Source organism: Equus quagga, chromosome 2 (genome assembly GCF_021613505.1).
Source record: "Equus quagga isolate Etosha38 chromosome 2, UCLA_HA_Equagga_1.0, whole genome shotgun sequence".
NCBI classification, from domain to species: Eukaryota; Metazoa; Chordata; class Mammalia; order Perissodactyla; family Equidae; genus Equus; species Equus quagga.
This window is the reverse complement of record NC_060268.1, coordinates 95245911-95268684: the sequence shown is the minus strand read 5'-3', so window position 1 is coordinate 95268684 and position 22774 is coordinate 95245911. Positions and strand designations below refer to the sequence as shown.

The 22774-nt window shown below is 52.3% G+C and overlaps 1 protein-coding gene across 6 annotated transcripts in view; it reads right to left on the bottom strand.

Moving 5' to 3' along the window:
* Positions 1–22774, bottom strand: part of ARNT2 (aryl hydrocarbon receptor nuclear translocator 2) — a 169149-nt gene that overhangs the window by 21127 nt on the left and 125248 nt on the right. For all 6 annotated transcript variants that reach the window (XM_046653232.1, XM_046653233.1, XM_046653231.1 and 3 more), the window contains 6 exons: positions 22396–22472; positions 20872–21006; positions 18758–18832; positions 12843–12994; positions 3411–3483; positions 2465–2588 (listed from right to left, as the gene is read on the bottom strand). In XM_046653232.1, the coding sequence (XP_046509188.1) occupies positions 2465–2588; positions 3411–3483; positions 12843–12994; positions 18758–18832; positions 20872–21006; positions 22396–22472 (636 nt within the window). The remainder of the gene's footprint in view (positions 1–2464; positions 2589–3410; positions 3484–12842; positions 12995–18757; positions 18833–20871; positions 21007–22395; positions 22473–22774) is intronic.

Genomic DNA, 22774 nt, shown 5'->3' with positions numbered 1-22774 from the left:
ACTTAATGCAAGTCTTTTTCTTTCCTCATGTATTTAAGTTTTTTGGTGGTTTGGGTAATTGAGAAACCCATTTTTTTTCCTAACTGCTCCAGAACATTTGTAGGGTACAAAATGAAAGATCCTTGATTTTACGGTTCAATCTTCTGTATCCTTCTTCATTTTTTTAAAATTATTTTGATCTTCTTGATTGGTTAGAGACGAACAAAGGCCTACTGAAATCTTCCACTACAGTTTGTTTTTATCAGGACCTTTCTGTGTTTCTATTTATTTTGGCTTCCACCTGTTTCAACATCCACGACATTTATATTTTCATTTTAGGTTGCCTTTAGTTGCATTTTGTCTTGTTTTGGTTCCACTGTGCTTTGGCAGTGCATTATTCAGAAGTTACTGATCAGGAGTCCTTGAACATCAACTTTTTTATCACTCTTGATATTCATACTTTTTTGCTATCTCACTATTTTTCTTCTGAGCGTCATGCAATTTGCTAAACATTGTCTTGTCTTTTAAGTAGTTCAGAGGCAAGACTTCCTTCCTTCTTTTCTTTTTTCTCCCTTGCATTACAGGTTATGTTTCTATACACTTGAAGCTCTATTTCCCTATAAATATCAGAGATAGAATAGTATAAACCGATGAGAAATTTCTGTTTATTACCCCTTGTCCAAAATATGTCTGAATCTTTGCTGAACTGACTTTGATTCTAGTTTTTATTTATTTTTTTATATCTTTTGTATCTTCTAACAATTTTTTACATTAATTCTAGCTGCTGGTGGTTTCATTGTTCATCACTCCTGCTTTTCCAACCTATCCACTTCCATTCTGTATTCTGTATTTTGATTCATTTCACAAACAAGCGTAATCTTTTGCCAGTAGTTTTTCCACAAGATCTAATTAGATGGTCACGTCCGAGAATGTCCTTCTGTCGTTTCCTTATATGAAAGCAGATTGATAGGTGGAAAAATTTTGGATCACATTTTCCTTCCCTTCTTTTTTGTCTGTTGATATTTTTTCTACTTTGTTATCTTTATGGGAAGGTGTCTACATTTGCATAAGCTTAAAAGTTCAAATGAATTTCCCAGAAATGCTATGGGGACCCGGTCAGATATTTCAGGCTTATCTGAAAGGAGAAAAACACTTTAGACATTCCACAACGATAGCACACCCTCTTGCTGGACGGAACTATATTTCTCTATAGGAGTCAAGCAAATACCGACGCAGGCAGGTAGCATGTCTGGGGGGCCAGTGGGAACCCACGGCAGGGAGCTGCCACCAGGTTTTCTCTTGGCAACTGGACCCTGTGCTGTGTTGGCACCTGCCGTTCTCGGCGGAAGTCAGCCCCAGCGCCCTCCTGGCTTCTTGGCACTCGGTCCACAGCCAGGTGGGCATGACGGCTGCGGCTTCCACCCACATGCTGGTAACAGGAACCTGAGGACTGCTGTCTTCCATCTGCCCGGGGGGCCTCTCTGTCCGCCCCTCAGCTTCACTGTCCCCACTCGCCAGCCCTAGTAGGATGCTGTTGGGGTTCCCTTACAAATACAGCCTTTCTCAGGCTTCCTCTGGGTAAATCAGCTGGGTTCTCCCTTCAGCTGACCCTGATTACACCGTATCTTGCAGAAATTTCATGACCATGTGAAAATAGAAACTTTTTTCTGGATTTTGGAACCGCCAAAGACATTCCCAAGTTTTATACTTTGCTAATCTTAGTGCTAATCTGAGTGGGAGACTGAGGCAGCTGCACATGTGGGTTCCATGTGACATGACTTAGAACTGCACCGTTTTCTCTAACAGCAGGACAGACACAGGTAGCGACTAAGGACCACCACATAGGATCCCCTGAGTGCATTACGGAACAGCCACATAACGGAACTCTATGCAAGCAATAGAAATGATTTAGATCGTTGAATGATCTGGAAATACTATTATTCATAATGAATGGTCAAGGGAAAAAATTAAGCTACCAAACTATGAGCTCAATTTTGTATACAGAAAGAATTCATCTGTGAGGAAGAACAGAAAGGATATACTGTAAAGAGTTAAAGATGATAATATCCAGGCGGTGAGATGGCGGATAATTATTTTTAATTGCATATTTTCATTTTAAAATGTGGTTCTCTCTATGTTAAGGATGAAGTTTATATATATTTTTTAACAGGGACATGTGTTTGGTTTAATAAAACTAAACTGCACTATGGATGAACAGAGTTCATTTACTCCATGCCCTCAAGTTTCAAAGACAAGGTGTCAGGGAACCCAGGCTGGCTGCCCCTGGTGACAGGTGCGTGAGAGGCAAGGACAGGAGCAGGGAGGGTCAGTCAGACTCCTGTATTCAGGGCTCTTTTTACACCCTGTGACAGTCACCGAAAACTCACCCTCCATGCCCTCTCCCTCAAGGGTGGCTGTCTCTAGACGGCCGGACCGCACCTGTAAACCCACATCCTGGCAACCTCAGCGCCGTCTGGAAACTTACACGCACTGATTCCAGCGAACATCTCAGCAAACCGGGGATCCCTCTCCTGGGAAAAGATTGCGTCTGCCTTTTCCACGGACTTCCCGGCCTCGTGGACTCCGGCTGGTAGGTTGGGGACAGGAACCTGTTTGCACATTAAAACACAACGGCATCCACGTGTGAGGCACAGAATGCACGTTGCCAGCGGACATCAGCTCTCCTTCATCGGGTCTCCCTCTCTGGAATCGCTGGCATTTCAGGCTTGGTTCTGTAGGGTGGGGAGCTTTTCTCTATGTGAAAGCCAAGAACAGATGGGGTAGGGGTGTGAACTGGAGGTCACAGAAAGGACAACCGAGTCACGCTGATCACTTAGAGAGAGATAAATAAAAATAACCAACTGACTCTAAATATCAAGAAAAGTGAACATGAAGTTTACTTTAGGAGAGAAGCCACATACAAACACTTGGGGCAGTTTCTCCACGTGGCCACGAAGCAGCGGGAAGAGGAGGAGGCAGAGGGGGAGAGAGGCAGACTTGGGATGGGAGAGGGAAAGGATGCAGACAGGGCAGGATAGGAGAGGCGCGCCAAGGAAGAGGGGGCACAGATGAAGGCAGTAGAAAGGGCAGGTAGCTGGAGGACGGACAAGGTTGAGGATGCGTCTGCTGGCTTCTGCGTGCTGGAGTTCCTGCACAGCCTTTGGAAACTGTTAGCTCTCTGACGTTCTCAGGACTGGCTGACTGCGGCTTGTGGTTCTTCCCCTGGGCGTCACGAGTTTTATACTCTTCCTGGCTCAGCTCTGCATGGAAGAGTGAGTAGACCCCAGGGACCCAAATCTCTCTGCACTGTAGAGGGTGGATGGGGCAATACACCCAGTGGGCTGAGGGGCTCAAGCTAAGGCTTGAATTTAGCCCCTAGTCCATTGGGTTGGAGACAGTTCCAGTTGGGAAAGAGTTTTCTAGAAACTCACCTGCGATAAGTCGTATGATGACAACCCATCTCTCTGGTGCACTTCCAATTCTGCCTGCTGTTGCTGAAGCTGCCTGTGAAACGAGAAGTCAACAAGGGTCATGAGGGACGGAAGTGGTGGCGGCAGGGCTGGACCAGAACGTCCCCTGTTCTCCAAAGGCGCAGTGGGTGACACCGGATAGATCTCTAAATGGTTTTCAATTTTTATTTATTTTATTATTTTTTTAAATGCCCCAAGTCAAGACTCTAAGCCCTGTATCTCAAGTTTAGGTTGCCAATATTTAGGAAGTAAGCTTGGATTTATGACTTCGTTTTATGCACGGTGAAAAGACACTACACTAAAAAAGAAAACATTTTAAAGCAAAATTCAGAAAAGCAGGTGGGTTTAATGCTGAACAAAGCTGCTGGCTCCAGCTAACGCTGATCTATTAGCTATAGGAGCTTCCATGCCCTCATCCAAGCCCCACACTGAACCATCATAGTGGTTACTTCAGCCCACGTTGAAGTTCCAAGAGGTATGTGGGTGTCCAAGCTGCCTGACTAGCACATGGTTACGACCTTGCAGAGCCAGGCTCCGACCTATGCTGCTGACTCCCCCTGCTCTGCTCTCTGCGGCTACCAGGTTGCTCCATTTGGGAAAGAAAAAGACTCGTTAGAGAAAAGGGCCACTTTACGTTTTAAACTATGGAAACTGGGTTACTTCCAAGGACAGTGAGGTCTGCAGCTCAGAGCCTAGAAACAGGGCAGGATGACAGGGTCCTCTTCACTTCCAACCCCAGCAAGAACGACGGGCAAAAAGCTATTAGCAAATTACCAAACACATTGCACACACCCCCCTGCCCATGAATTAATTTAAAGGACATGAACAGACCATTCAAGCATTAACAAATAAATAGACAAACATACAACATGCACTATGAATACATATACTATACAATAACATATATAATATGTATAGATGTATAATAAGCAAGCATAGGGAAACATTTTCACCATCGAAACAATAAAAATAAGTGCAAATTAAGACATCCCTGATGTATAATTTTTTGCCTACTGAGTTGGTAAAGACACATTCAGCATGGTGGTTTGGTGTTGAAACTACCATGGTGGCACGTGGTTGGAGAAGTGTGTGTGGGACGATCTTCTTGGAAAGCAATATGGTGCCCCTATTGGGAGCTGCGAGCACAGTTACTCTCCCAGGTGGGCATCCGGCTGCTGGGGGTCGTGCTAAGGAACTTATTCGGCGGCAGGAACAAAGAGCTATCCACGCAAAATCAGATGTAACAGGGGGGCGACTTCGTAAATTACGTCTATCAATTTACTGAGTGAACGCTCCACGGTCACCAAGAATGACCATTGGGAAGACGATCTGGAAACACTGGTGTGATAAGAACATGTGGAAATGTTATGTACACTATGATTATGGCCAGGAATATCGTGTCCTATGTGGGTGAACACAGAAAAAGTATCGTGTTTGCATTAATCGGAAAGATTTTCCTTGCTTATTTTCACTGTCTATTTTGAAGCAAGAACCACCTTAGTGGGTCCCTTTTAGCATCTTGTGATCCAGCTTTTCTCACCCCTGGCCGTGCCCCACAGGGAGGTAGTAGGACCCCACAGAGGGACCACTCGCAGGTACCTTCCTCTGGGCCTGTGGCACATGGAGGGCCAGCCAGACACTCAACAGGGAGGAAGTGAGGGGAGGACAGAGAGGGAAAGTCTTCCTGAGCAGCAAGAAGTCACTGGGTGGGAGGGGCAGGTGTGGATGTGGACCAGCTCGGTCAAAGGAGCAGGTCCCTGCAGAGGTGCCACTGGGAGCTCGTAGCTGGACAGCTGCAACCTGAACCAGCCTGAGCACAGGTGTGGTGAGGACCTGAGGGCCCCACTCAGGAGGAGGTGGTGTGGCCAGCCCCGGGGTTCGCCAACCTCAGAAGGGAGGCAAGAAGGACCTGTGCATCCACCCCGCTGTGCCCCGGCCCTCTGTGGGGACTCTGCATCCCCTGCAACTCGCTCAGGCTCACAGCGTGCACTGACAACCCTCCAGGTGGGTGTCTTTTAAACCCTTTACAATGGAGGAAACTGAGGCCCAGGGGTGCTAAGGGTCTTCAGAAACTAGATGGTGCTCTCGAAGAGGGTGATTAGAGAGGGTTTAATGAAGGGGATACTTAACTGGCATGGGCAGTGGTACGGGAACCACAACTCGGGTGGTCAAGAACCCCCAGGCTAGCATCAGTGGTAGCCATGACCTCCCATGACAGGAGTGGCGGGGGGTGAGCACTGCTCACACCTGCTGAGAGGCCTGCCCGCCAGGAGCCTGGCTTCAGTGACAGGTGCAGCCCTTGCCCACCTTCGGGAGGTGGCGAATGCTCCCTCCAAGCCTTCTCTCACTCCACTGTCTCCGGCCAGTCCCTCCACTGGCCAAGCAACTGGGAGTCAGAGAGCAAGGGAGCCCCCTGCATCCTGTCCACAAAGGTTAGCATCGGCCCCTCCCAGCCAACCAAGCGGGGCAGAGGGCGGGACGGCTTCAGGGGGCCGGTAGGCCGTGCAGACTGAGCAAGGCTCGCTCCTCCAGTTCCACGTGCAGGCTGTCTGGGTCACACTAAAGACGCGTTCCTTCGACCGACTATTCTCGGCTCCTAAGAACAGAATACACGGAGGTGATCTGGTCCACAGCTCCCCTGGTCCAGCAACCCTTGGTCCATCAGCTCTTCTGATGGGCAACTGGCCAGTCACTGCTGGACCCCCTCCTGTGCCGGGGAAACTCACTATTTTTTGAGGCAGCCCACTCCATTTGTAGACAGAAACGATTATAAAAAGTCTGTCCCCAAATCTGCCTTCCTACCACTCCCATTTTGAGTTCCAACTCAGAGAAACACACGATAGGTCAAATTCCGTTTCTAAACTCTTTTTCTCAGCATTCAAAGAGCTGCACAACCCAAACACTCCTCCAGCCATGCCTGTCCCTCCCGTGCTCCCAGTGAGTGTGTCCCCCCAAAAGGGAAGACATCCTTGCAGAGAGCCCAGGCTGGGGGACCCCGTGAACAGTTCAATTAGAACTAAGCCCAGACGAGCCATCTCTTCAGGGACGTGCACTGGAATATCCACGCCAAGCTGCGTGCGGGCTCTGGAAAGAGAAAGGTAACTCAGAACCTGGGTGGTCCCTGCCCTCGTGGAGCTGACAGTCTCCAGGGGAAGATGGAGAAGTCGGTGAGCAACACAGCGTGCGGAGGGAAGAGCCACGACTTGGGAAGAATGAGGTCCCAGACCAGGTTCCATCTGAGCGCACAGTATGTCTCCTAACCTTGGTCAGAGCGCGGGGAAAAGGTTAAGGATCAAACCAGCAGCCTGTGACTTCCCAGCAGGCAGCTGAAGCCCATACTAAGACCAGGAGTACAAAAAACAATTTAAAAAATGGTATTTAAAAAAATTTAAGGAGAATCAATATACTCATCCATAGGAAAATCATAACTCACTATATTTTCTCGTTCTTACGTTACGGTTTTGCTTTGTTTTATTCTGATTTATACCTTGAAGGCCTCGTCATCTTTCATTCGCAGGGCCTGTAAGATCTCAGTCCTCTGCCCACATCATCACATCTCTGCAATGTTCCCATTTTACAGATAAAGAAAGTGAGGCTCAGAGAGAGTTTCAATGACGTCCCCAGGGTGACACGCGCACACAGGATCCAAATCCGGGTCCATCTGGCTGTGGAGCTTGAACCCTGACCCACGATGTAATGAGGGCCATCATCCCACATCTCCCATCCCAGAGCTATGGGCCCAACAAGACACCATCTTGGCAGGAACCCATGGACCACGCTCTCCTCCTTGCACAATCTTCCCAGAGCCCACCCTTCAACCCACAGGCGTTCTTCCAGGAAATAACGACCGCTCCTACCTCCTGGCTCACCCTCTGTGTGCAGCCTGAGCACAGAATCTTAGCGAGGGGGCACGGCCACTGCACAGGGCTGTGCTGCTGTTGGGCCCTGGGTACCTGGCCGTGGGGTGAGTGGGGCAGAAACCCAGCCCTCTCCACTCGCCTGGCTGCGCCCCTTGGAGGAAGAGTGTGTGCTTCTAATTTGCAGGAAGGTGCGGGGCCGCCCGAGCCATCAGGAAGAGTGTTTGGGACTCCAGACCACACAAAGGTCTTCCAGTGGGATGCAGGAAACGAGGCCTCAGGCTGGGCTGGCACGTCCCCGGCACTCTCACCTGACTCCCGCTGTGGTCCGGACGTCAGCATCTCTGCCCCACAGCCTCTGGTTTCCGCTTCCTTAGCTGGAAGAAGTGTTGACCTGCAGGCCACCCCATCCTGAGAAGGGGCCTGGGGAGGTTTCTCAGACGCTTCATGGCGACAGAACAAAAATAAACCTCTCTGTGCTTGCGAATTCCAGAGAGGGAGAAGACTGGCCACAGCACACGGGAGGGAACCAGGCTCCCCCTGCGGCAGAGGGCTGACCCTGTCCACCGGGGCACAAGAGCTGACGATGGATCGGAAACCAGATGCATCAAGCCCCGCTTCCTGTCAGCGCAGCCTCCCCGTGTAGGGAGGCGCAGGATGCCGGGCAGGTGCCGCCAATTATCTCTGACGCTCCCTGAAGAGGCTTTTACTTAGGCTGAGCAAGCGAGCGAGCAGCCTTCAGGGGGCATTCAGAGGCAGTGTGCGACTGCACCCCAGGAGTAACCAGAATCTGGCTCGGAGGCATCTGGGGGCTCAGCAAGCTCAGCTGACCAGACGGAGGCTCATAATACCCACCACTGAATGAGCGCCATTGGCATACAGAATACCCACCACTGAATGAGCGCCACTGGCATGCAGAATACCCACCACTTATTGAGCGCCATTGGCATGCCCATTGTGAAGGGCTCTGAAGGCCCGTGAAGGGGTTGGAATTGATTTGATCAGGGACAGGGAGCAGCTGAGTGTGTTTGAGAGAAGTCGCTCCTGGGGCCACATGCAAGGTAGGGGAGCTGGCCAGAGAGAAGGATGGGTAGTCACCAGGGAGATGGTGAAGGCTCGACTGGGGCATTGGGGAGCAGGCAGAGGAGGAGGAGATGGGCCCAGAGAACCCAAGACAGAACCTGTGGGCCTGGCTCTCTGCCGGGCTGTCTGTTGCAGGTGGGTGGGAGGGCGGGCCTCAGGACACGTCCCTGGTTGGGGTTGGTGCCAGGTGTCTTGGCCTCTTCCCAGCTCGACGCCCCAAAGAGACCAGGAATGCAATCTTCCTCTTACTTCCTTTCCCCTCCCTTCACGCCCCACTCCCAGCCCCCTGCCCACCACGGACCAGGGCGGGGCCCGAGGCCGCCATAACTGAGTACGCCGGGATGTCTACGGGCTCTGAGACGCCCAGCGTGACCGCGGGCACGATGAGTTTAAGGAAACACACACACCCCAGTGCGACACGCAGCTGCGGCTCTGGAGACCTTCAGCGGCTCTGGAGCGGTGCTGTCACAGGAGAGAGGGCTCGGCCAGGCAGACCAGAAGGAAAAGATGCTGGAAACGAAGACACCCAACACTCAGGTCGTCAAATGTAAAGACGCCGGAGTGACTCCTGCGCAGAACAGCCAACGACTTGTCTCCGTAAAAGAGGGTCGACCCCAAACACCGAGACGGGGGCACTTGACAGTTGTGTGACCAGCGCATGAAACCAGTTTTCCTGCATCGACACAACAGGAAAACAGGCAGGGGCGACGGAGGGGTCTTCTTCTCACCAGCTTCGTGCAAATGCTGACCATCAAATGCTCCACTCCCAGGGGAAGTTTCTTTTGGAGGCTCCTGAGCGAATGCAACTAAGGGGCAACTCTTTCCCCTCCGGGGCTCAGAGCATTTAAGGACCTTTCCACAGCCAGTCTGCTCAGTGCCGGCAACGTTTAGCTGCAAATCTGAGAAAGGGCCTCTTCACATCCATGGCTGTCACTGCCCTCTGCTGTCTGCAGTCAACTTCTTCCAAATGTCTTTACCCACCGAAGACCTTTTGGTCCAGAAGACACGAGTTCAGGCTTCCGTGTAAGTCCGCGTGCGAGAGGCGTTCTCATTCCATCCGACCTCAGCAAGCTGCCAAGAGCCTCTGTCCCAAGCATCTGCACCAATAAATGGGTGCATAGGGACACCCCTGGACAGAGTGTTCTGTTCTGTGATGCTCCCTGTCTTCCGAGGAGGGTCTTCACCATCCTTCCAGGCTCCACAGCAGCACAGCCCAGTGGGGAGGCTTCCTCAGAGGCCCCGGGGGCGGCCTTCATCCTCTGCCTCCTCTGTGCCCTCACAGCATCTCTTCTGCGCCTCCCTTCTGCCACTTTTCACAGCCTCCACGTGATGGCAGCCACCCTGGAGGCGGGGACCATATGGAGGGACCGGAATCTCCTGGATGCCTGGGGCAGGGTGTGTACCTTCACTGCGTCCAGTGAATACCAGCTGGGTTAAATTGAGTCCCCACGAAGCATGCAACTTCAAAGCTTCGAAGGCCAAAGCTTACATAAATGTTGGAAGTGAATGAAGAATGGTGAAAAGTGTAAAAGTACCAAAAAGCCAGAAAAGGGGAGCTTCCATCTGCTCTTCTGAGCCAAATCTAGAGGACAGTCAGGTCTCCAGCATGGGGCCATGCTCTGTACTGCATTGGGACGGCCCAGACCCACCGTGGGAGCAGTTTCAGTGACAGTGCGACTGGGGTCTGAGAGCGGGCGCGGGCTGCTCCCACGACACCCTGTGAGCTGCTCTCGTCCGCAGACACCAGGCACCACAAGAGGCTGCGGAGGGACCTGGAGAGAGTAGGGGTGTGGGGGGGGGGGCGGGGAGCTAGCAGGCAGGGAGGAAGGGAGGAGGAAGAGGGACAGAGCATCAGAGGGTGGCTCTCGCTAAGAACCAGCCAGCACGTTGGTGTCAGAAGGATGAAAGTTCCAGAATAGTGCTCGTGGCTCTGCAAGGGTGACGGGGCTTGCCCATTTCCACGGCATCCAGCACAGCTGGTGGACACGGCTGCAGAGTGGCCGAGACTGGACGTCCGAGCTGGGCCTGAACAGACGCTGAGACCCAGGCTGCCGTCTCCTGCCTCCTCGCCCTGGCTCCTGCAGCTGTGCTGGTCCACCTGTGACCTCCATCCTGGGAGCTCCTGAAAGGGAGGCCCAGGCCCCACCTCCACGACCCATCTGTTGAGCAAAGCAGCAGCCGTGGGACCCTGAGACCGCCTGTCCGCCACGCACTCCTGTTTCTCCAAGGCCAGGGCTGCACGTGGGCCCGGCGCCCGGGGCGCCTCTGTGCTCCCTGAGGGAAGCCCTCTCCTGCCATGCTGGGGGAGCAGGACGAGTGGAAGCCTCAGCTTGACCGGGCTGACCTAGCAGAGACTAGACAAACTCAGACACAGAGGAAAGTAAAAGAACGCCATCTCTGCGCCCCCGGCGTCTGCGGCTTCTTCCATCCGCTCCTGCTCTTTCCACCACCCGGGAAGTCCTGACCAGAAGACGGAGGGGGAAGAAGAACCAGAGCATCCATCAAGCCAAGGGGTAAGATGTAAAGAGAGAGGGGTGGTCAGACTATTTCGGGGGCACGACAGTGAGAGCGAGTTACCGATGTGGGTCCCCGGTGGAGGCCGAAGCCAGGCTGTCGGGGTGAAGACAAGACAAATGGTGAAGCGGGCAGGGCCAGCGGGGAGAGACACTTCGGTGGGTTTGCAAGACAGGGGTCTTCAAGGCCAGGAAGTCGTGTGCCAGCCTAAAGCCCCCGGGAAGGAGCCTGTGGCGAGGGACGGACAAGAAGGGTGGGCTGCATGCGGGGGACAGAGGATGTGCTGGGAGCTGGAGAGAAAGTGGGGGGCCGGCCCGGAGGGAGGAGGTTCGCCCTTGTAGGAGCCAAAGGAGGAGGACGGGAGGGATCGAGACGGACACTCCGCACAGGAGGAGGTTCATGCAGAGCGGCTGGGGCGAAGGTAGGATGATCTGCCCACAGTCCAGGAAGAAAGTGGGTCAGCACCTCAGAAGCCCGCAGAGGACCCGGGCAGCCTGTCAGCACCGTGCCGAGAAGCTGCCACGGGAACCGTGTCAGTGATGATGGTGGCAGAGCCCGTGCACCGGCGGGAGGCTCCACGCCTGCTGTTCCACCAGAGGCTTCCCATGCACTGTCCACGTGCAGGGTCTCGGGGAGGAAGTTCTGCTCCCCTCACCGTGTTACAGATGAGGCAACCAAGGCTTAGAAAGGGGGGTGACTCGCCCAGCTGGGAGCCGAGTTGAAACGCAGGTGACCGCCCTCGGAGGGATCCTGTGTGCACCTGTCTGTCCAGCTCTGTGCCTGTGGCCCAAGGGCTGGGCTGAGCTCGAGACAGACAGTAATGCTGCCTGGAAGGGGGCTGCTTCGTGGGGCCCAGAGGGGACGCCCCAACCCAGGGCGTGGGTATGGTGACAGGGCCAGAGTACTGGGGCAGCCCGGGGCAATGGTGACTTCAGTCCCCAGGGGCCGTCCACAGGGGGAAAGGAGGTGGCGGGGGTGGCGGGGGGCGGGGAACAGACCCCCATCTGTGTTGAACTTGGGAAAATGGGGGATGGCGGTGTCACTGACTGGTGTGGGGAGACACGAGGAAGGTTCTCACGACGTCAGCTCATCTCACACCCCTGCAGGCCACAGCCCCGCCAGCACGCCAGGTCCCATGGGCTCCCCTACAACTGGACATCATTTTGCCATCATTCGTGCTCGTTCTTTGGCCTTGTGTTTCCTCGAGAATAAACCCAGAGAGGAGGCGTGACCTGCCTGTAGCTAGGGGCTTGACCTCGTTGAATCCTCACACAGCCCCCCAAGGGAGGCATCATGACCCCATTCCACAGATGAGCAAGCGACAGCTAAGAGAAGAAGTGATGCACAGGCCGAGGTCACACAGCCGGGAAGCAAAGGGCCAAGACCAGCCCAGGTCTGTGTGCCAACACCTGTGGGATGCAGCTGGGTGAAGCCGGCAGAGATCCCGGGCCCCCCAGGCCCAGAGAGGGAGGAGACTGGGCACCGTGCGTCCCTGAGTGCACACCCCAGTCCACCTGCCCCACGTCCTTGGGCTGCCAAGAGCCTCAGCCTCGCTCCTCTGCCCACGGGTCCGAGAAACCAGGCACAAGGGGCTGGCACCCCAGGGAGCTGCGAGGGAGCACCCAGCCCCACCTCGCTGGGCTCCGTGCTCGGAGAAGAGAAGAGGAACAGAAACGGGAGCACCTTGAACTGACCGCTGGAGGAAGGGGCACCACGGGGTCATCCCTCGGCTCCAGGGTCTGACAGATCGGGAGGGAAATGACAAGGGGACACAGGAGGGGAGCTATGACAGGGACCATGGCCGTCCCTCTCCTTGCTCCTCATCCCTGCAGGGATTTCCCCTGCAGGTGGAGCCAGGAGCCTGTGGGGAAAGATGAGCCTGGAGCAAAGCTGCCAGCTCTGGACCCGAGAAGGGGTGGCAATGGGCACGAGCACGTACTTGACGTTGGTGTTGGTGCAGATGATGTACTCGATCTCGTCAGAGTAGGGGTTCTGGAAGGTGAAGCTGCTGGTGCGGATCAGCATCCACTCCCGGTTCTTGGTGCGGAATCGATACATGACCGACAGCACTTGGCCTTTGAGCTTCACCACCTGAGGAAACATTGGAGGAGGAGGTCAGCGGGAGGCAGGGCGGTGCCAGATGGAGGAAGGAAGGACGCCAGGCCACACGGTTGCTGCGAAGGCTCGACAATGACCGTTTATATCAGGACTTTTTAGCTTTTACAAATCAGATCATGAAACCTCTACAAGCTGGAGTGTTTCCCTTTTTGCCTTTGCTGCTGGGGCACTCTGGGTTCGATGCCAGTAAACCCCAAAGTTATCATCTCAGTCAGGTAGGTAGTCATATGTATTCAAGGATTGATTTCTTCATACCTCACATTAAAAAAATTCTTAGCCTGTGTTTAACATTATAAACGGGATCAAATATACTCTCTGGGAGGAGACGTAATAAAATGATAAATTCGTATGCATTATCTATTTGCATGTATGTATCGATAATTATTTTTCTGTTGCAGGATGGTTTCCCCAATACTTCCAAATGTATTCCTTCAGGCATGTCCTCATAAGAGTTTGGTGAAGGGGGCTTCACTATTTATAAATACTGAGTCTTGGACATTAAATAAGTTGCCCAAGGTCACACAACGTGGGTGCAAAAGCTGGGACAAGAACCAGGATCCCGACTCTGAACCACGCGTTTGTCGCTCTGGATACACATCACTCTTCTGCTCTTTGTGGACACACAGTCTGTGCACGTGCAGACACACATGTGTAAATGCACACGCAGACGCGCAGACAGCAGTATTTGGGGCAGACCTTGCGGCTGAAGCATAAACGGAAGAAGGAGAAAAGATACAAATGGCGGGGGTGTCGGCCTGGGTGTGCTAACACCTCCAGGACAAAGCAAGGTGAGCAGGAACTCTCTCCACAGGCCTGTGCAGCCTAGAGCCTGGGTGGCTCGGATGGGAGGGCCCTGGGCCCACGCAGCCAGGCCTCCTGACCGTGAGACCACAGTGTGACCAGAGACAAGAACGGGGACCTGGTCCGGGGGGTCAGGGAAGGCCGAGCTCCCCTTTTCCTAACCCTCTACACCTGGAGTTTATTCCCGGTAGGAGGTCAGGGGGCAGCATCTGGGCGGGGCCTCTGGGCCCCCCAGAGTGTCCCCGCCCTCAGCCCGGTGCTGGCACAGAGCACATGCTTGCAGCACTTTTCTCAAAAAGACGGGATGGGTGTTTGGCTCCAGTGCTGGGCTGATAGAGCTGGGGTGACTGTGCTCTTTCTGCACCAGCTCTGGGGAAGCCAGAGGAGATGAAACCTAGGGGGACAGACGAGGCTCCCCTTGTGGGACCCCGGGTGATAAAGAACCCAGACTGAAGCTCAGGAGAGTGGGCGACCCTTCGACACCACACGCCAGGAGGAGGCACGGGGCAGGGCCGGGCCAGGCCAGGACACTCGGGGCAAGTCCCAGCCCAACAGCAGGCTGGCTCCTTCCTCACAGGGCCACAGGCCACAGCCCCGCGCCCTCAGGCCGGCATGCTGATGGGTCCCCCGGGGGCTCCTCCAAGTCTGCACAAAGCACAGGGGAAGTCGGCAGCCACTCCAGGCGTTGAGACCAGGTGTCTGTGCTCAGAGGAGGCGCACGAAGGCCACCTCTTGTCCCTTCCCCCAGAATGCCTGCGACGGCGTGACAGCTTTGAGCTCCAGGCAACAGTCCCGGGGCTGAGTTACGGGCTCAGCACCTGTGTCTGTTGCACCTCACGTGGTCTCTCAACACGGTTGTGGATCTGGAAACTGAGCCCCCAAGGAGTTGGAAATCCCACCCAAGGCCTCACGACTAAGGAGCAGCCGAGGCGGCGGTGGGGGGGCCCAGACCTACCCGACCCCAACGCCCGCTGTCTTGTCATGAATCCCTACAGCTGAGGCAGCATCCTTGTCCCCAAAGAGCTTCTCACCCAGCATGGCGGGACAGACGTATTGAGAACTGTGACGCAGAGAGCGCGCTGAGGACCAAGACAAAAACAGGAGTCGAGTGGCATGGGTGACCAGGGAGTCGAGGGGACGGCCTCTTCGCGGGACCCAGGAAGGGTTCCTGGAGAGGGACGGGGTTTGGAAATATGTGGGAGGAGGGGACAGAATGTTGGCAAGCGATGCCTGTGGGCAGGAAGCTCCTGGCAGGAGGCACAGAAGGAGCAAACGTTTGCAGGCTGGGGCCCTGAGGCACAGGTGGAGGGGCCCCCGCAGGCGAGGCGGCGCAGGTGTGGCGGTCCAGGGCGATCCGCCCGACTGAGCTCAGTTCGGGAGTGGGGCTAATACACAGACCACCAAGGCCGGGCGTAACCCAGCCGAGCACAGCTGTTCAGGAAAACGGCTCTGATCACCGTCCTCACGGAAGAAGCAGAGATGGGAGGATGTGACGGGAACCTGCTTGAGTCTCACCGCGTTCCGCCCTTCCATTCGGCTTCTAGGTAAACTGCGACCCAGTGAGGGGAGCCAAGAGCACAGCAAGAGCAGGTTCAGGTGTCCCAAACCTTTGCTGGCACGCTGTCCCCACACCAAACTCGAATTCCCCACACACCTGACAAACTCGGAGCGTCTCACATCTGGGCCACTCAGAGGCTCCTGTTTAAACCCGGAGTTCCAGGCTGACTCTGAGTCACACGGCCCCTTCCATGCTTTTGCAACACTAACCCATTTCCCTTTATCAACATTCAGCCCCCACCCCGGCTACCAGGGGCAGGAGACGGAAGAACACAACTCGGGGCCAGGGCCTGTGCCCTCCAGGACATCCCCACGGCTTCCTGGCTGCTGCCCACTGACCCCGTGACCGGCCCGGGCTCTCAGCCTTGCTGTTTGGCTTTGCCTCCCGCCTGAGGAATGAGGTGGCTGCTCACAGAGCGAGAGTTCCTCAAGCTGGATGCCAGGGCAGGATCAGATGTTAAATTCTTTCTTTTTCTTTCCAAAACCAATGGGGCTCTGACAGTGTCAGCAGTTTATAATCGCAGAAGGGCCATCAGATGGAGAGGTCGGTGTGCGGGCTGTGGAGACGGGGATGGGTGCTTTGAAAGGAGGCGGGCTCCAGCCCTAGCTCTATGATGGCCTTGTTGTGTGACTCAGGGCAGGTGATGGAACCTCTCTGAGTCCTGGTGTCCACGGCGAAAAAGTGGGGAGGACAACATGATGTGTAGGGTTGAGGATTACATAAGATAACGTGTGACAAAGGGTCTGGCTGGTTACTAATGATGAGGGGAGGCCCATCACTGCTCGAGCCTCATTCCCCTATTCCCAGAAAGATGACGGCAACCTGGTCCAAAGAGCCATGCTAGATGATGCAAAGTTTATGATAATTCCCACATGTTCAACAAAGATGTGGCATAAAAGACATATTCTTGCAATGTTTATTCTAATTCTGCATTTTTCCAAAATGAAGGTCACTTGCTTTGGGTGATGATCCACTCGGACTATGCTATTCAGAGTTGGCCGTGTGCAAACTCCACACTCGGTGGTGGAGATGATGGTGAAAAGCACAGATGCGGGGCCTACCCGCAGGGAGCTCATGTGTTAGTAGAGGAGACACACACACATGCATACACGGAAATCAATGGACAGATAAATGACACAGTTAAAAGTTGGAACAGTCACGGTGGAGAAAAACAAGGGCTGGGAAGGAGGTTGGGGGTCCTTCTTGGCTAGAGAAGTCATTGACGGTACCTCTGAGATGACACGAGTTGAAACCGAAAAGACAAGAAGGCATCAGTCATTTGAAGAGAGATGGGAAGAGCAGCCCAGTCAGAGGGAGCACGTGCAAAGGCCCGAGGTGGGGAGAAGCACGATGTGTTCAAGGAACCAAGAGAAGCCCAGTGACCCAAGGGCAGTGACTAAGGAGGACGAGACATGCATGCTGAGCACGCAGCCGTGGCAAGGGCTGGGATTCGATCCTAGGTGTGCTAGAAAACCCCTGGCACATTTAAGTAAAGATGTGGCAAAACCTCATTTACATTTTCAGAATGGCTTGGACTGAACAAGAATAAAAGCAGGAGACCAGCAAGGGAGCTGCTGCAAAGTCAAGATGAGAGATGGCAGGGGGCTGTCAAGGTCAGCGGGGAGGAGGAGAGGGGAAGGGGCTGGACCACAGACGTCTTTGGAGCTGTAAACAAGGACCTGATGCTGGGTGTGGGGAGTGAGACCCAGGAAGAGCGAGGAATGTTCGCGGTTTCTGGCCTGTGCAGCCAGGTGGATGGTGGGGCAGGGAGCCTGGGGGCCGGGAGAAGAGGGTGGAGCATTCTGCGTTGGAAGGTTACAGGGTGTGCAAGGGCAGGTGTGCAGCTCCACGGACACTCTGGGCTGGAGTCACCCAGCAGGTAAAATCTCCGAGGGAGGCACTACAGAGAGAAAAGGGGAGAAGGCGGCGAGGACAGAGCCCAGGGCCTCACGGCTGGGAGAAGCGGGCAGAAGAGGAGGGACGAGAAGGAGCCTGAGAAGTGGAAGTGGAATCCACGAGCGGGTGACGTCTTGAGAGGAAGGGGCAGAGCGTGCCCACGTACGTGGCGTACAATCGGAGGACCAGGTCCAGCCCCGCAGACACGGCCAGGCCTCCAGAGGAGGGCTCGGCTGTCAGAGGGTTCCTTCTGAAATACTCGTACAGCAGAACGCCGAGGACTCACTCCCTCGGATGAAGGACCCACCATTACTCCCCCTTCAAGACGACTTCAAAGGCCTCCGTTCTCCTAACACGGCCTGTTCTCTCTTTCTCCAGGGGCTGAGGCGAGACGCCAGTCCCTCTGAGGGATGTCGTCTCTCTCATCGCAGTCGACCTGTGCTCAGGAGGCGACGGGGCCTCAGCCAGGGTCCTGGTCCTCTCACTCATCAACCCTGTGGCCTTAAGGCACCCTCCCCTCCCTGACCATCACTTGTCTCACTATTACGTGACGATAACAACGCCCACCTCCTACGACTGTGGTGAAGGGTCAAGAAAGTGGTGTGTCCAGCGGGGTTTCCACGGTGCTGACACGCAGCAGGTGCAGGATGCACAGCAGCCAACAGTAACGATGCTCGTGACAATTATGCGGGCGGCCTCCCTCTCAGGTTCCCTCAGCCATCCTAAATTCTTCTCTCTCCTTCACTGTCTCTACGCAAAGCATCTCTAACCGACATGTCTCCTCGAGTTGCCTCTTCTTTTAATTCCTACTGCTCCTGCCCAATTTCCCCTCTCACCTCTTCTTACCTGGACAATTGAAAGAGCTTCCCAATCTATCTTTTGTTCCAGCTATTTCCCACATACCTGGGCTTACCAGAACTGTTTTTCAAAAACATCGTCTGCTTAAAATCCTCAAAGGAATTCTCACTTAAAGGGCCCAGGAGAGCACTGAGGTTCCTCAGCAGGGCCTTGAGGCCCCCCCCATAACCTCGCCTCAGCAGCCTCATTTCTCACCACCGCCCACCTCCTCCTGACAAGTCAGCCAGTGCCGCTCCAGCCATAGGGAACGACTTATAATTCTCTGAAAGGGCCATGTTCTTTTGCATCTCAGATGCTGGCCCCTCAGTCTAGAATTTCTGTCACTTCTTCTATGCTCATCTTTTAAGACTTGTCCTAACATTTCCCGCCCCTGGGATACTGTTGCTGCCTCTTGCCCACATTGTTAACGTCTCCATCCTCTGTTCCTCTCCCACGACAGAGTCGTTACTTCCTGATGGGTGCATCCTCCACACTAGACCATGAGCTCCTTCATGGCACGGGCCCTGACGGATGCCTTAGGTAGGACCCTGCGGCCTGCCTGGCACACCGCAGGACTAGCATCCTGCCAGCCAAATCCACGTGTCCCCAGGCTCTGCGCCAGCTGTACATGGGCGTCGTGGTACCTGCTGAAAGCTCTCGCGTAGATGGCTCTGATCCTCCGAGTGGCAGAACTCCAAAATGTCTTTTCCTAGAAGATCCTAAATAAAGAGACAAGCTTTAGTAATCCCAAACCCACTTTTCACTATTTATATATCACTGTTAGACAAGAGTGTTTATTTACATCCCTTTCAGCCCATCTCCTTTAGCTCACCCCATCATAAGGGGGAAACAAAGTGGATGCAAATCCCTTGGAGCGATCATGGAGCTGGCTCTTGGTACCCTCCCCTAAGGTCCTTTGGCATGCCCAGTACCAGCTTCTAATCTTGCCAATGCACTAGATCAGCAGCTTCAGAATGCAATTTTATTTTTGTCTGCCTTGGAGATGCAAACTGTAATAACCACATTTCAATAAACATAAAAAGAAAGCGAATGAATGATAGCAGGAGGATAGCTGTGTTGCCTATGAAAACTGGAATTGCTTAAATGTGGAAACTGTAGCTCTCTTGCATCTGGAGAAATGCTGCTATCAAAATCACTGTACTTTTTAAAAGCCTGTTTACTATCTACCTGCACTCATGTACGTTTTATTCAAAGAGCTTAGCATCAACTCAAGAAAAAAGGGTGTTTTGCAACGAAACCAACCAGAATATGATAAACCATGAAAAGGCAACTCCAAATGGGTTATAGGAAGTGGTCCAGTTGGAAGTGTCTTAAATGGCAAAGGATTTTAACTATCTCCTTGATCAGAACCCAAATCAGCAAACGGCCTCAGTGGGAGCTGACACCGACAGTGGAAAGGAAGTCTTATCAGTGTGCCAAGAAGCATCTAGATGCTCACGGAAGGTGCCAGTGGATAAATGGATCTGGCAGGAAATATACTGCCATCAGAGGTTATGGTGAATTTGGAAACAGATTAATCTTCCCTTCATTCTATCCAAGAAGCTTGAGTTTGCATGAATCTGGAGAAGCAGAATTATCTGAATGGTTCCAACATTTCAATTTGGACTGTTTGTAGTTCTAAAATATACGTGTAATGAAATACCCATATCAACATATCCCAAACCTTGTTCCTCAGAACAAAGATCTTTTTCTTTCTTTCTTTTTTGTTTAAATGTTTTTGATTTGGAAAGAAATTTAAATCTACAGCGAACTCGAAAGGATAGTATAAAAAACACCTGTATGCTCTTCACCTAGATTGAACATTTGTCAATATTTTGACACATTTTCACTTTTTCTCTTTCTTTCATATATAGGTAAGTATAAATAAAACATATAAAAAATATATCAATGAAATATCTTTCATACCTACACACACACACTTAAAAATTTCTTGCTGAATCATTAAAAAGTAACAGACATCATGACACTTCTCCCCAAGCATGTATCTCACAAAAATGACATTATCTTAACAAACCCATAATATACCACATTACACCTAAAAAAATCAACAATTATTCAATGAAGTCACCCAGTATTCCGTCCATATTAACATTTCCTCAATGTCTCCCAAGCATCCTTTATGGCCTGTGTCCTCAGGCAGACAGCCCAGTTAAGGCTCTCAGTTGCATACCGTTATTTTATCTCTTATGTTTATCTTCATCTGGAATAATCTCTCCTGCCTTTTTGTGTTTCTCATGACACTGACTTTTTTTAAAAGGTCTGGAACAAAGACCTGAAAATGTGCCACCTGTCAAAAAGGGTTCCAAACACATTTGAAAAACAAGGGGTTGGGCAAAATCAAGTGGACATCTTTACTTCAAGACTTCTCAGAGTCTTTCACACTAAGATGCTTTCTAAGTTTCCAAGGAGGAGATTTCCTGTTTGGGGTTAATCAAAATTAATTGATCAAAGAGACCCTTCTTCATAGAGCATCTTAACTCCAGTTTGTGAAAAATCAGCTAGATAAACAGAACGGCTAGGGCAAAAAATGAAGAGTTCATTTTCTGTGGTGTAGTCACATACGACGTCCTTTTCCACTCTGGAATGCCGTTACTCCCATTACTCCATCCGGGCAGAGATGTTGATTTTTACTCTGTGTTTCCCTACATCGTCCTTGTGTTGTCTCTCCAACAAATGAGATAAGTGCGCTTTGAATATTGTTAAATCTACAGCTAATGCATGAGCTCAGAATTTCTACCTGGGGTTGGTAGCCAATCACACTGATGCATCTTGGGTCCACAAATGTGATGATCCCATCAGAGTTATGCCGGGATAAGAATTCCGTGGGCACTGACATCCCGCTCATGTCCATGCACACGGGAGAGCTGGTCACCTGGAGTGGGGAATCCACATTGAGGTGGTTTTGACAGAGGCAGAGATGGAAATGGTAACAGAGACACAGCATGGAAACAATCCATGTGGGTTTAATTTCACAGATCCTTCCGTGTCATTCGTACAAGGAGTCTAAAATGTTCAAACAGCCCTGATCACACCTTTGACTAACTGTAACAGTGGGCCACTTCCCTTACATTTCTGAGCCTCAGTTTCCTTATCAGTCAGTGGGAATAGAGAAACCTGGGATCTCGTAGGGTGGTTGTGAGGTTCAAAAGAGACACTGCATGTTAACCCCTGGCATAGCGCCTGGCTCATAGTTGGTGCTCAGAAATGTTAATACCCTTCCCTTCTCCTACCTCCCCTTTACTTAGGACAGCAAACGAGTCTAAGGAACTGGCAAAAATATTTGGAAAGTATTTGTGGACCAAATTTACCCAGTTATGCTTTCTTCACCCATCTGCAAGGAAAAACCAACGCTTATCATATGTGAATGAAACTGCTTCTTCATTTGTCTGAAAATGGTTAGACCTAGGGAACCAGGGACACGAAAGGTTAGTGTCCCCTGAACTGTATCCATGGAACCCCCCCCTCCCATCAGTATGGGGAAGGCTCTTAGTGCCACAAGGAGAATGAAGAGTCCAGTTGATTGAGTGGCTACAGTGTGTGCACCAGACATCGAGCCAGTGGCCTTCATACACATTATTCAGCATATTTAACTTTCACAAGACTAAAAAGACACACTCTCCACCCTTGAGAAGCTTGTACTCAACTGCCTTCACGAAAACAGACAGCGAAGAGAGATAACCGATGTCTGAACTCAACGCTACGAGTCAGGAGGCAATGATTAACTTTGACTAAGCAGATAAAGGAGTCGTTTTAGCTGGATCTTGAAGGATGAGCAAATGGGAAGTAAACAGGAGGAGAAGGGAGTTTCGAAAGGAGAAGAGGAGAACAAGGAAATACCAGGCAGAGGGAACAGCCTGTGGGCACCCACAGAGGTGGGGAGGGCAGGCTGGGTTTGTGGAAAAGGGAATGGTGTGGTCTGGGAACAGGGCAAGGTGTGGGGAAGAGAAGGAGCTGAGGGTGTAAGATGAGTCAGTGCTTTATCCTGTACACCATGGGGAAACATTCAAGGTGATTAAGCGGGTATGATGTGAGCAGTAACAGGCACGAGAGTGTGGGGACGGACTGATTCAGGCCCTCAGTGAAGCAAGAATGCTGCTGCTCACGGCTCACAGTGCCCCTTCCTTCTCCCGCAGAGTGTCGGGAACCCCGACAAATGCTCAGGACACAGGCGATCAAGACAGGCATCCAAACCCACAGGCTCCTGCTCTTTGCAATAATGAGCCCCGGTTTGAGATTGAAGCGGCTATGAGCGGTTTCTTACCTGGAGCCTCCCGATTGCCACCAGGCAGTATTTACTGCCCTGTCCCACATCAGCGTCTTCTTCAGGGATGGTCATTCCTGAAATGAGAAATGCCAGCATCTTCAACAACACGCCCAAGGGGAATGGCAAAGGGGCAAAAGTGTTTGTGATTTTATTTACGCAATTGAAAATACAGATCCACGGTTGACCACTGGGGTTCGGGAAGCCAGCTAAGGAACTAACCAGTCCCTCAGTCCTCTCCGACTCCTCTCTGTCTGAGGCCTTTTGAAAATCTTGTGCTACATTATCATCTGCATCTGTGGATGGTGCAGAGGAATTTAAGGAAGATAAAATGCAAACTATTCATTTAACATTTGCAAAATTTGGCCCAAACATTTAG